Genomic DNA, 13,799 nt, shown 5'->3' with positions numbered 1-13,799 from the left:
ACAAACGCATAATACCCTCCCCACTATGGTGGTGTAGGGTATAAAAAATTGTTCCGAACAAAAAATGTTCCTGAAACTCATGGGTGAATTCAGCTTTAGGGTTTGGAATGGAATGGATTTGATTTATGGAATGGAATGACTGACAATATTTAATTCAGAATGAAAAATGTTAGTGAATTAGCTAACTGAGAAAAATTAATAAAACCTTTTGTTTTGCAAAGTCTAACAAAACAATTTGTAACGATGAATGAAATTTATTTAAGTAAAAGCCTTTGAATGAAACTAAATAATTAGATGTTGGGAATAGATTTACGGAATGGAATGAATGGCAATTTATAATTTCGAATGAACATTTTAGTGAATTAAGTTCAAATTGAATTACGTAATTCTCATACAAAAAAAAAACCTGTTGTTTGGCAAGGTCTAACAAAACAATTTATAAATAACCACATTAATTCGATTCTTACAAACAGGATCGCCCTAATACCCATACAACAATGCATTTTATATAGTAAATAACAATATTATAATCCAAACACCTTCTCACATTCGTACATACATTGTACAGTAGAATTTGCCTAAAACAAACACAAATTATAAAGACTTAAAACGAAAAGTTTCTCCAAAACCAAAAATTTTTCAAATAATGGATGTAGTGAAATGATGTTTATAAAAAACTAATTTCTAGGTCTAATTAACTAAGGCCCATAGACATTTATATCAACATTTATTTTCAAAACTTTAGAAACATTGAATAGTTCATCTGTATCTATTTTCATTACCAAGAACAACAAAATTCAATAAATCTATAACGAACTTCATGTATGAATAATGACTAAATTAGTTCGTTCTAACAAAACTCTACTGTACATCAAATATTTATTTCAAAATATTTCACAAATATGTATTTAAGTACGTTAATATAAATATTTTAGCAACCATGGACTTACGCACTTGTATTCAACTGTATCTCTAAGTTGTATTTAAGTAACTTATTAATGTATTTGCAAAACTGTATTAGTATTTAAAATCAATTCACTTCATACAAATCCCTGACAGTTGTTAATGTCTGGTTAATCTCTTAACACTGACACAATTTTAGCAACAACGTTTGAACAAAACCACAAAATCTATAGAAAAAAAAACAAAATCCATCAAATACTTATTTTTAACATTAACTAGAGATGAACATCAACGAAGCTGTACTATCCCAGCCGAGGATTAAAAGTTACTTTCAGGTACAACGTTACAGTTTTGGCTGTATTGGCGTGAATCCCACCTCATTGGAATGTACAGTGTTTAGCCGATTTAGGGTTTGGTTTCCCATGATGGTACAGCTCTGTCATTACATTCCTGTTTTGCAGTATGCTATCGAAAATATTCATGATATGGATAAAGTTACAACCTCGCTGGCACCTCTTTGGCAGTCGATAATAGCAACATTCAAGATCATTTATTTTGTATGGAATATTAAGAAGATTGTGTCGCTAGTACGAAAATTATGGTTGTGGAATTTAGAAGGTGAGTGAGATGTGATATCTAGTGGTTGAGTTTAAGAGGTTTTTAGTGTTTTAGATATGGGCATTTTCACAGAAAGGTCCACCGTGACTGGAAATAAAACATTTCATAAAGTGTTAATTTGTTCTAACATTATACATATTTAAAAAATGTCTAAATTTGCATAATATATTGTAGTTTTAGGTAAAATTTGTCATTATCATGCGAAATTTGGACTTGAAACTGAAAATATAATTTCTCTCAAGAACAAAAAAATAAATGAGGCCAAACAAAGCACGGTTTTGTTCATGTCGCAATGTCGCGTTTCTGTACCTAAATAATCGTTTGTTATCAGTACATAGCGATCGTTCTAATAAAGTGTCAAACAATTTAAATTCAAATCAAAATTTAGTGACTTTACCTAGAAAATAAGATAAATCGCCGATTGTTTGTTTTTAAAATGTTTCATATTTTGTTTTAATTTCGATATAAAATTATTACTTAGATAATTAGCCCCTAAAATCAGCTTAAACGGCGTATTCATTACAAACATGACAAAAAAATATGTCGCGTGACAAATTGTTACAAAAAAAAGCCAATACTATCATTTCAGCAAGACTCTGAATTTTAATATAAAAAATTCTCGTATTATTTAATAAATTATGTTTCAATTCGCTGATTATTGCAATTTTAAGGCCGTCGCACAGTGGGTTGAATTGTACCCAAAGTGACGATTAATTCATAGAAGCCGTAGTTTTAATATATTATAATTTTTTATTGATGAGTTATTAAATCCATAAAAATACAGCACTTTAGAAAAAAAAAGTTTAAACAATTTTTTTTTAACCCGTTAAGTGCATTATTGTTTTTTGGAAAAAAAGACCTTAGCTCACAATTTATGCTATATCTTTGGAATGGAAAGCGATAAATTAATGAATTAAATTAGAAATAAAAGCATACTTAATATGCTATTAAAAAATTCAAAACATAAATTTTTTATATGTATTTACATTAGCATAAATTTAATTTAAAATCTAATTTTTGTTTTTCACAAAATTTTATAAATGTACAAAAAGCCACAAAAGACAATATCATAAATTTTTGTAATGAACAATCATAAATACATAAAAACACAACTTTAAAAAAAATGTAAGAAAAAAATGTTTTAACCTGTTTTGTATCAGAATATGTTTTTTAGCAATAGGAGTTCTTTCACTATAACTTAAATAAGTAAAAACCTCAATAAACCCGCACGATTTTTTTCCTGTATATATAAGCTGAATGTTCATATTTTAAGAGCATTTAATGGAATTTACCCGATCTTGCCCTGAACTTTTTTAAACTCAATCTATATATCGAAAAAACCCCAATAATGGAGAACTTTATAAAAAATCTTAAAAAATATTTTCAAAACATTTATCTAAACAAAAATTATTTATTTATGTTCACAAATACCTGAAGTTGATGGTTCCATTTTAATATTTCTACTTTTAACAGATTTAACAAAAAATATAAGCTCTCGAAATATCACAATTTTAAATTTTAACCACAGCACGCAAAATTTGTAAAAATTATTTGACATTGACCACTCACTGCCAATAAAGTAAGTTACTCACAACTGTAATTTTAGCAGTTTGTGATGTATTATTTAATGCACTTTAACCCAATACCAAACATGACTGAAAAAGATAAAGTTCAGCTTTTGAATTAATCGCTACTTTTGGTACATTTATAATTTTAAAAATAATAGTATTCACTTTTCAGTTGCATTTTCTGGTCTAATTGGTATTACAAACATGACCAAAAAATATGTCGCGTGACAAATTGTTACAAAAAAAAGCCAATACAAACATTTCAGCAAGACTCTGAATTTTAATATAAAAAATTCTCGTATTATTTAATAAATTATGTTTCAATTCGCTGAGTATCGCATTTTTAAGGCTGTCGCAAAACAAAATTATATTTTTAGCTTTTTTTGGGATACCAGGTTTATTGCTAATAAATTGGACAAATTCTATGTTTAGCACTAAACATAGTGCTACAAAATAAACATAACTAAACAAAAAATAAAATATAATTAAGAAAAATATTCAGATTTCTTTATTTTCATAACATCAAAGGCGTACGAATGTCACGTTTGGGATCGTGGAAATGCCCATATTTGAGTTTAGACAGAATGACACTCCTAGTGAAATCATTTCGATGATTCTTAAGGCTAAAGATTATCAGTTCATTTTTGCATTTAAATTCTGGCTAACAAAACCAATATAGACGTTTTTCCAATACTAAAATTTTTGTGACTAAATCTTATACGTACATGTATATTGGTACTTTGTGGTAAGGCTATTTCGGGCTTCTGATAAACTGTTTCGATTTCGAAATCTATAAAAAATTGTTGGGCTCACTTCTAAGAACCAAAAAACGATATTCTTAAATTTGTTCTTGTTTCAAATACTTAGATATGAGGAGCCTCAGAACAAAAGGTACTTTTTTGAATTTTTTTTACAATTAGATTTTTTGGTAATTTTATAATATTTGGATTGAAATCTTCTTGAAAAAATCAATTTCCCAATATTTTTAAAAAAGTACCTTTTGTTTTGCGGCTTCTCATATGAAGGCTATATTTTACATATTGGGTGTTTGACTTAAAAATTCAGATTTTTTTCAAATGCTTAGCTTTTGTTTGGAAACATTTGTACAACATAAATTTATTTAAAGTAGTTCCCATTTTTCTGACAACATATGGATTCCGAGCCAAAAGAACTGCACATCTTTTGAGGCCATGAACGAATCAAGCCAATTTCAGATACTATGTTCTAAGGTGAAGCTTATCCCAGAGAGAGCGGGTTCTGGTTCGATCGAAACAAATAGTAGTTGGACAGGGCAAGGTCTGGACTATAAAGCGGGTGAGGCAAAACTTCCCAACCACTTCATTCTAAATACACAGCTATTTCAACATGTGTCCGAGCGTTGTTATATTCTGGGAGTTCTTCGGCCATTGTTCGCTTCAAATGAATCAGTTGCGTTCGTTACAGGTTACCTGCGATGGTCTGGTAGAGCTCATAATAGATAGGAACCTTTAGGTCTCACCAAATACAGAGCATTACCTTAGAGCCATTGATATTTGGTTTTGGTGTCGATTTGGCTGGTTGGCCGTGCTTCAGATATGATCTCTAATGCTTCGAGTAATGAATCGATGCTAAAATAATTTGTGTATAGCGTTCAAGCAGCATTTCATACATACAAAGTCGTCATTCAAGATATCTCAACATCAATTCGTATGGTACCCAATTTCCCTGCTCATGGATGAATCCTGCTGCTTGCAATCGTTTTGAAATTGATGACTGAGTAGCTCCCATTGATTTTGCAATTCTAGTTGAGTTTTAAAACAATCTTCATTGATTGTTGACCAATTCTTGGTTTTCAAACTTTTTTGACTGGCCTGGGCGATCTTAGTCTTTCGTGTCAAAATCATCACTTCTGATCCGCAAATACCATCTATCTTACGTTGAAACCGACGAAACACATTAACCATATGTTTCGGAGAGCAATCGGTGTGCTTCAGCGGCAATTTTTTTCAAATTAAAGAAGTAAAGCAAAACTTGTCGCATATGACGCTTTGTTGGCATTAAACTCGACATTTTCGAATCAAAAAAATAAATTTTTTTTTGTATAATGTTCAATAACTAAGTGAGAATAAATGGCAGATATGTACCCTTCAAAATTACATATAAGTTATTAAAAAGAAAAACTGGATTCAAAAGATACATGAATGCTGCATTTTTATGTCATACACCCAATTAATAAAAAATACAAACATTTTATGATCCATTTTAATCTGATACCAAAACAAATTATAAAATTTCATGCATATTTCAAATTCCGAATTTTACGATTTTAATTATTTTTAAACGTTACGAAGGTTATGAGAAATCTCACATTACAGTTTAGTCTATTTTCATTTCTCAATTAAAATTCCTATTTTTATAAATTATTTTTTTAGCTAAGGGTGAGGAACGTCTAATACTAGGCTCAGAAAATCGCAAAGATATCATATTTTGCAATTTTTTCAACGTGGCTGTGAATTTGACCGGCTTTTTTTGTCTATTGGCGCCACTTTTGATAGCTGGCTTTAATGCTTTGCAAGGTGAAGTATTTTGGGAATATTTAGAGGAACCTGTAAAAGGAAAGTAAGTTATTTTTATTTTGTTTTTCATTCTATTACTAACTTTCCTTAATCTCCAATCCGTTTACTTTTAGTTATGTCATTGACAAAAAATCTATACTCGGCTACATTTGTATCTACATTTGTAATGGAGTTTCCATATTTTTTGTCGTCTATGGTACCATATCAACAGACACTTTGTTCTCCTGGTTTATGTGCAACATTGTGGCACAATTTCGTATACTTAAGTATCGTTTGCGTCTGGCTGGTGGCGAAAATAATGGTAATTGTTCGATGAAAACCATCGCCGATTGTGTTGTGTATCATTGTCGTACCATTGAATTGGCCAATGAGTTTAACGAGGCATTTTGTGTGGTGGTTTTTATTAAATTCGCCATCAGTTGCATGCAAATTTGTTGTTTGGCATTTCAATTAAGTCGTGGCGGTGAATTGTTCGATAAACTATTTCATGGATTTTTCTTGATATCGGTGTCGATGCAATTAATGTTGTACTGTTATGGTGGTCAGAGGATACAAGATGAGGTAAGTAGGAGAACTAAAAATATTCCCAACAAATATTTTGATATAAAAAATTAAAACATTTCATTTAATTTTTCCCTCCAGAGCGATTCCATAACCAATGAAATTTATGAAAGTTTCCACTGGGAAACATTGTCTGTGGCCAACAGAAAGATGTTAACATTTTCCATGATGCGTTCTCAAGTGCCCTGCAATCTATCTGGTTTATTTTTTACGGCAAATTTAGGTCTGTTTTTGTGGGTGAGTACTTATTTGATGCAACTACAAGAAGTTTTTTAAAATGAAAAGCAAATGTAATGTTTTATTTTAAAGGTTTATCGTACGGCAGCATCGTTGATTGCATTACTCAAGACATTGGAGGAAGGTGAAATGCAGTAGAATTTTATAAATATCATTATTATAACAAAATAATTTAAAAACTGTAGTTTTTGCTTTAATATACATAACACATACACAGAAAAAAACTATATTTCAATTCAAACATTTATCACATATTGAACTGGTTTCAATTATTTCATAATTGAATCAAGTATTCATGTGCTCAAAAACAAAATTTTCTGATATTTTCTATTGAATTTTGAGTTTTGAATTAATAAATCTAATTTAGAATCTAATAAGAAAAATGGCATTTAAAATTGAGAAATCAAAATTAATATTCAGAAATTGAAAATTAAAGTTGAGAAAAAATATAACTTGATAATGAGAAAACCTAAATTATTGTTGAGAAATAATAAATTTCTATACATTACAAACTTCAATTCCGATTCGTCAAAGTTTTTTATAAAAAAAATTATTTAAAACAAATAAGAGAGCTATTTTCGGCTATGACGAATCTTATATATAATTCAGCAAATTATAATCTATATATATGTATATAAAAATGAAATGTTCCATGTATGTAATGGCATCACGTGAGAACGGCTGGAGCGATTTGGTTGATTTTCTTTTATTCGATTCGAAATTTTCAGAAGATGGTTTGTAAAGAAAAAAATTCAAAAATTCCGTATAAAACTCGGATTTTTTTTTTTTGAGTATGGAGTACAAATTTAGATAATTTACTTGCAAATAAATAAGAACAGGCATACACCTGCATTGGGTTGGAGAAACTTGAAGAACTAATATTATTAAATGCTACCGGGCGAAGCCGGGACGGTCAACTAGTTTAAAATAAAAATGTTCAATATTTTTAGGTATATAAAAAAAAAAATTTATTTTAATTTCAATTTTTTTTAATTAGTGGAAACAATTTTTGGCATTCCAATTTTTTTCAAAAAAATTTTTTTATATCTTTAAAACTTTTTTTTTAATTTAATAGGGAAAATAATTTGGTGATAAAAAAATTCGGATTAAAAAATATTTTTTCTGATTTTGACCCATTGGAGGTCCGACCTACTATGGCGTTATATACGTCATTGCAAGGTCTTTCAAATATCTATTATTATAGTCTTAATTAATTACTTAATAATCCAGATATAGATACAAAATCGAAGTTTTTTTTTTAAATTTAAATTTTTTTTTATTTATTTAGTGAAAAAAATGTTATTAAAAAAAATTTTTTTTGTTGAAAAAAAATTCTAGTTAAAATATTTTTTTCCGATTTCGACCGACTTACTATGGCGTTATATACGTCGTTCCAAGGTCTTTCTAATATCTATCATTATAGTCTTAATTACTTAATAATCCAGTTACAGATCAAAAATCGAAGTTTTTTTTCAAAATTTTAAATTTTTTTATTTATTTAGTGAAAAAAATTTTATATTTAAAAAATTTTTTTTTTTGAAAAAAAATTCGGCTTGAAAAACATTTTTTCGGATTTTGACCAACTTACTATGGCGTTACATACGTCGTTGCAAGGTCTTTGTAATATTTATCATTAGATATCCATATAGTCTTTATTAATGACATAGTAATCCAGATATATACCAAAGAAAGATCAAAAATCGGTTGTCCTATTTTTTCCTTATATCTCAGCCATTTGTGGGCCGATTTTTTCGATTTTAAATATCAACCGAACCGGTTCTATAGCGGATATTTGACATAAAAATCATGTATGTAAGTTATTTGAGGGCTACGGAAAGTTGATTTCAACATACAGACATTCATGGTAATATCGACTCCGGTATCTATAACGATCCAATTCATAAATCCTTTCAATTCATAAACATTTTCAATTCTCGACATCGATTTTTAATTTCTCAATTTTAATTTATGTTTTTTAATATTAATTACGGTTTTTCTGTAATTTTTTCAATATTTATTTTTATTCTGAAAGTCAATTTCTTAATACTAATTTGGATTTCTGAATTTAAATTTCTTTTTCTCAATATTACTAGCTTTTCAATTTTCTCCATATTAAATTATAGATCACTTCGTAAATTTCCATTTTCTCAGTATTAACCCCCTAACCGGCCAATTTAATTTCGAGGTAAAATAATATACCAGCTTATTTTTTGAAAAATAAGAAATACGTTGGAATAAAAACAAACAAAACACATGTTCACGTTCTTGTTTATCACAATAAGTAAATTGTTTGTCTCTTTACACATATTTACCGTTATAACGGGAAAAATAACCAAATAAAGCAGCATTAAACACATTTAACATACCCGCCTAAAGGCAGCCTTGCCGTTTAAGGGGTTAATATGGGTTTCTCATTTTCAATTTGGTATTTCTCAATATTAGTTGGTTTTTCTTAATTTCAATTTGTTATTTCCCAATATTAATTTGAATTTCTTGGTTTACATTTCAAAATAGTGTCGAAACAGTGCACCCAGAGAAAAATTATAGTTGTATATTTCTACCATAACCATTTTAAAATTTCTAGAAGTTTATTTACGTTATGGTCAGTGTAAATATTTATATGATTGCGAAAACCATAATATGTTTATGTTACCATTAAAATTATTGTAGCAATCAAATTATGATTGTAGTATAAAACTACAAAATGGCTTCAAATTCTCCAAAAATTTTAATTTTCCTTATATATCCATGCTTTTTAAATAACATTAAATAAACCAAAAATTATTAATAATCTATTTTTTGTGTCTAAAAATATTTTCAAGATAACTTAAATAACACTGTTACACTTACAATGGAAACGTTTTGACCGTAATTTTCCAACTTTATATGTCAATATCATTAAAATCCAACAAACAACTGACTCCGCAACTACTTACTACTCCCATTCATACATATTTAAATAAGAAATGTGTAGGAAAAACTTACAACCATAAAATGTCGTTACTAAAGCAAAGAACAAACATTGAACACTAGTTGCTGTTATACTCGCATTACCAGCACTGCCAAGGAAGCACTCTTCCTTTATCTAAGTAATCACATCTGTGACTTGCATAAATGGTTTTGTTTTCAAGCCGTAGCTGGTAATTTCAAAGTAAAGTTATGTGCCAGTGTTTTTTTATATGAGTTCATGTATCTCCAAGTGCAAATTAAAATTCCTATACTACTGCTGCTGTTCATTTATCTTTTTGCCAGGTGAAATTGTAAACACGCAAGAAAGAAAGAAAAAAAAAAAATAATCATAGAGATTTTCTTGTTTATTAAACCACACACTCGACTGACATAAAAGACCACCACCACCATCGCCACCACCACCACCCAACAGTAAAGCAGAAAAACGGCAAATAGTTAGAAATGTAGTAGAAAAAAAAACTAGGATTTATTTACACAACTTCGAGTTAAAAACACTTTTGTACATTTGTAAATGTTGTGAAATTTAAACTAAATACATTTTAGTTACTATTACGGGTGGCTAAACGTGCCACAGCAAATAAATAAGCAGAGTACAAATAGTAGACAAAATCTTAAAGATTTTATATGACTTTGTTGAGTAAAATCTCTGAGTAAGTTTTGAGATTTATAACATTTTCTAAAGAAATAAAAGACATCCACCACATTACATTTTACTTGGAACAATCCGATTTTATTTGAGATATGTGTGAGTTACAAAATATTAATAACTTTTGTATAAAATTGTCAGGATTGAATTGTAAGATTTATGTGTGTAATAAATTTGTTAAAATATGTAGAACTAAGTTGTCATAGATAGAATTGGTTTTGCTTTTCAATTTAAAGTTTATATTTTGTTCTCTTATCGCTCTTTTTAAGATATATTGCACATTGGTGACGATTGCAAAATTTGAATTTAACGGACTGTAACGACTGCTTGCAATATTCATTATGTTTAAAAACATTTCAATCAGTAGCAACTTCTACTTACCAACAATGCTGATAACATGCAGTTATTAATGTTGTTTGTAAGTATGACAACATTAAATGTTAAAGCAGCTAACATTAAGCTTAACATTGAAGCTCTAGAAATAGAACATTCTAGTTTTGTCCTTAAAGATAATTCATGAATCTGCTGGAAAATGGCATTGTATATAAATAGTGGCAGCGGTTGCAGTCAGTTGAGTTGAAAATAGGCGCTGTTAGAATAAACATCAACTGCATTACCAGTGTTCCTGTTCATTATAAAGTATGTAAATTAATATTTTGTGTGTTCCTGTGACTGATTACACTGTCAAACAGAATTTTTGGAACAGACTAGCGATTCATAATTCAGAAAGGGCATGTTGAGTAAATCAATTTTGTAGAATAAACTTATAGTCCAGCTGGTCTAAATTTTTTTTACAGTGGTTCAAAGTTTTAATTTTTTCATAGAAGCTTCGATCGAGCAGAATTAAAAAAAATTAATAAAACTAAATATCTCTTGAACTAAAAGAGATAACTTACATATATATTTTGTAGATCTCCTTATGGACTATTCACATTTTAAATTTCAGCTCATTCGGATCATACTTGGATTTTTGGAGATATTTTTAAAAAAATGTGAGACCCGATATGGCGTGTAATTTTGCTAATTAAGCGTAAAGGGCTCTATTTACAACTTTTGTGTCTTTGGTGACTCCCAATGAAATATTACGGCAAAAAGTTTCGTAGAATATTTTAATCCTTAAATGTCCTTTTTGTAAGGACTTTTTTCGACTTTCTCGAAAAAGGGGTCAATTTTACCCCTAAAGATAGGAGATAGGGGGATAAGATCTTCCACAAAAATGATCCCCATAAAATTCCAAAATATAACTCTGACAATAAGAATTCTCTCAGATATTAACTTACAACATTTTTTTCAGTTAGTATAATGCTAAATTCGATCAAAAAAATAAAACTTTGACCCACTGTAAAAAAATTCAGACCAGCTGGACTATAAGTTTATTCTACAAATATAATTATAGGGTTGTTGGACAGTGTTATTTAAAATGTTGTTGTGTAAATTTGAATAAATAAGAAGTTGTTAATATTTTAAACTACTAAACAGCTTTTATTTGCAATCAAAAGAATTAGGTTTATTTTAAGGAAATAAACCACCTTTTTTAAAAGGTAAAAAAGTTAAAATATTAATTTACTAGTTTAATTCTGGGATTTGGGATTTGCAGCGCGATTAGGTATATTCAGAAAGTTTGGAGTTTGGTGCTGTTCAATTCTCTTTTAACAAGATCCCAAAATCTCACCATGGTTTCAAATCCAGTTTTTATGGTATAAATTAAAATAATCATGTCAGAGCTTTTAATTTCAGCACTTTTAATGTCCATGGCATATAAATAAATTTAAACAAAAAAATAGTCAATTGGACCACGCCCACACTCTACGCCCACTAAATGGGAAGGTATCCAAACTGAACTGTTTTTTTATATGTAAAAGAAAATTATATATATTTGATTTATTTGATTATTTTTGTTAATATTCAGATTTTTATAGATTTTTTTAAATAACCCACTCTATTAGTACATCATATTAGCGCCCGATAGTTGTCCAATCCGAAAGCATGTCGGTACGGGTAATCAAAAATTGTGCAAAAATAAAATGACAATTGTGGGTGTTTGCTGAAAAATGCTGGCGAGATATGAATACATACTCAAAATACACACTTTGGCGAACACTTCCACATTTAAAATTCCATGCAAGTTCGTGCCCAAACACAACTTTTGGTCCACGGAACTTATAGGTAATAGCGAGACTACAAAACTACACAATCACAATATCAAGAATTACGACAAGGACTCAACAAAAATAAAATTCAAAAATATGCCATGAAACTACTTACCTTGGGCTACATTTGCCATTTTTGAAATACTTTATAACTTTATTTTTTAAGGTTTGCTCGTTATACAATTTTAATACTGTTTTAACACTTATTTAAGAATATGTGTTTAAAGTTTCAACTTTGAAAGCCTAGCAGACCAGCAGTGTTGTCAACTGTTTTTTCTTAAATATATTTTCTTGATTGCTTTGAGTATTGTCTTTAGGAAAATAAATTAATTTTTAACAATTTTTAAACAAATTTTTTTGAATTTTTGACAAAAAAAAAACGATTTGGGACCATAGTGCATTGGCCTTAGCTCCAGGCAGTTTGGAGGAGTTTCCTCTCTTGGTACAAATAACACATTATTGTTCTTATACCACTCAAGACCTTACTTTCTATAAAAATAAGTGGACACATTAAGAAGTCTTATGATTGGAAGCATCCTCTTTTGTAAACATTCCTTGATGTAAATTTGTTTATTTATAGAGCCCTTTGTAACAAATGTTTGACTTCTTTTGCCGCAACAGCATATTGCTTGCCATACCAAGAACTTTTTGGGAAAATTTTCTGCTTTTGGGTCCTAAACTTTTCTACAACATTCCCTCCAGCATCAGCGATATAAAAATATTGACCCGGAAGCTGCGAAAATGTTCTTCATCATCCATCATCATCATGCAGCAGGTATATTTTTTGTATAAAATTTGACTTCAATTTCCGAGCTCTGTCTTTAGCCTCTAAGTTTCTGTCAGGAACTTTTTGAGCCTTGTATGTTTTTAAAGCTTTATTGGCTTTAACTTTTCGTACCAAATAGTTTGAGTACTGAGCCAACCAGACAGCTTTCCTACCGGATGTGCTGGGAGCTTTCTTGAAAATACTTTCTATTAATTGGCTTTAGAAACATCATATGGACCTGGTCAAATACATTAACCAGGTTTTCTATCAACAGACAAGTTCTTCCGATACCGTTTAATAAGATTGGAATCAGTTTGATGGCAGACCTTTGATTGTTTGGCCAACTTTTTGTAGGACCAAGTTGGGTTTTGATGAAAATATTTAATAATTTTAGTACGAATTTTTTTCTCATCACTCATTTTAATCATATTAACAACAAATGAACATAATTGACATTAAATATAATAACTGACATGCTTTGCAAAGGTAACTTGATATAAAAACAAGTAAGAAAGTATGGTCGGCCATATAATACCCTACACCAAGTAAATGAGCAAAAAGATTTTTCTTTTAAAATATCAATAATTTATATTCGTGAGGGCCTTATATGGGGGGCTATGACCAATTATGGACCGATCACCATGAAATTAGGTCGTGTGATTTATGTCTGTATGGAAGTTATTTATGTTTAATTTGGTGTATATACCGACATTTTTAAGAGATTTATGCACGTTAAAGTGATTTTGGGAAGCGGGTATATATGGGAGCTATGACTAATTATGGACCGATCGTAACAAAATTTAGTGACATGAATTTTGTATATAT

General features: G+C 29.4%; 2 protein-coding genes across 2 annotated transcripts in view; one reads left to right on the top strand and one right to left on the bottom strand.

The window, feature by feature from the left end:
• The window catches only part of LOC135960733 (mucin-5AC-like), a 431,448-nt gene that overhangs the window by 265,597 nt on the left and 152,052 nt on the right, over positions 1-13,799 (bottom strand). The window lies entirely within an intron of this gene.
• Positions 1,185-6,580, top strand: LOC135959762 (odorant receptor 45a-like). The gene is made up of 5 exons (XM_065510818.1): positions 1,185-1,521; positions 5,501-5,687; positions 5,758-6,205; positions 6,287-6,442; positions 6,515-6,580. Exons 1-5 carry the CDS (start codon positions 1,185-1,187, stop codon positions 6,578-6,580), a joined length of 1,194 nt encoding a protein of 397 aa, XP_065366890.1.

This window comes from Calliphora vicina, chromosome 5 (genome assembly GCF_958450345.1).
Source record: "Calliphora vicina chromosome 5, idCalVici1.1, whole genome shotgun sequence".
NCBI lineage: Eukaryota > Metazoa > Arthropoda > Insecta > Diptera > Calliphoridae > Calliphora > Calliphora vicina.
Note: the sequence above shows the minus strand (reverse complement) of the source record. Positions and strands in the feature narration are given on the sequence as shown.

Excerpts from the sequence above, each read along its gene's own strand:
- LOC135959762 (XM_065510818.1), top strand. The coding sequence starts at position 1,185 with ATGAACATCAACGAAGCTGTACTATCCCAGCCGAGGATTAAAAGTTAC. Across the intron at positions 1,522-5,500 it reads ATGGTTGTGGAATTTAGAAG|CTAAGGGTGAGGAACGTCTA; the intron begins GTGAGTGAGATG and ends TTATTTTTTTAG. Across the intron at positions 5,688-5,757 it reads GAGGAACCTGTAAAAGGAAA|TTATGTCATTGACAAAAAAT; the intron begins GTAAGTTATTTT and ends GTTTACTTTTAG.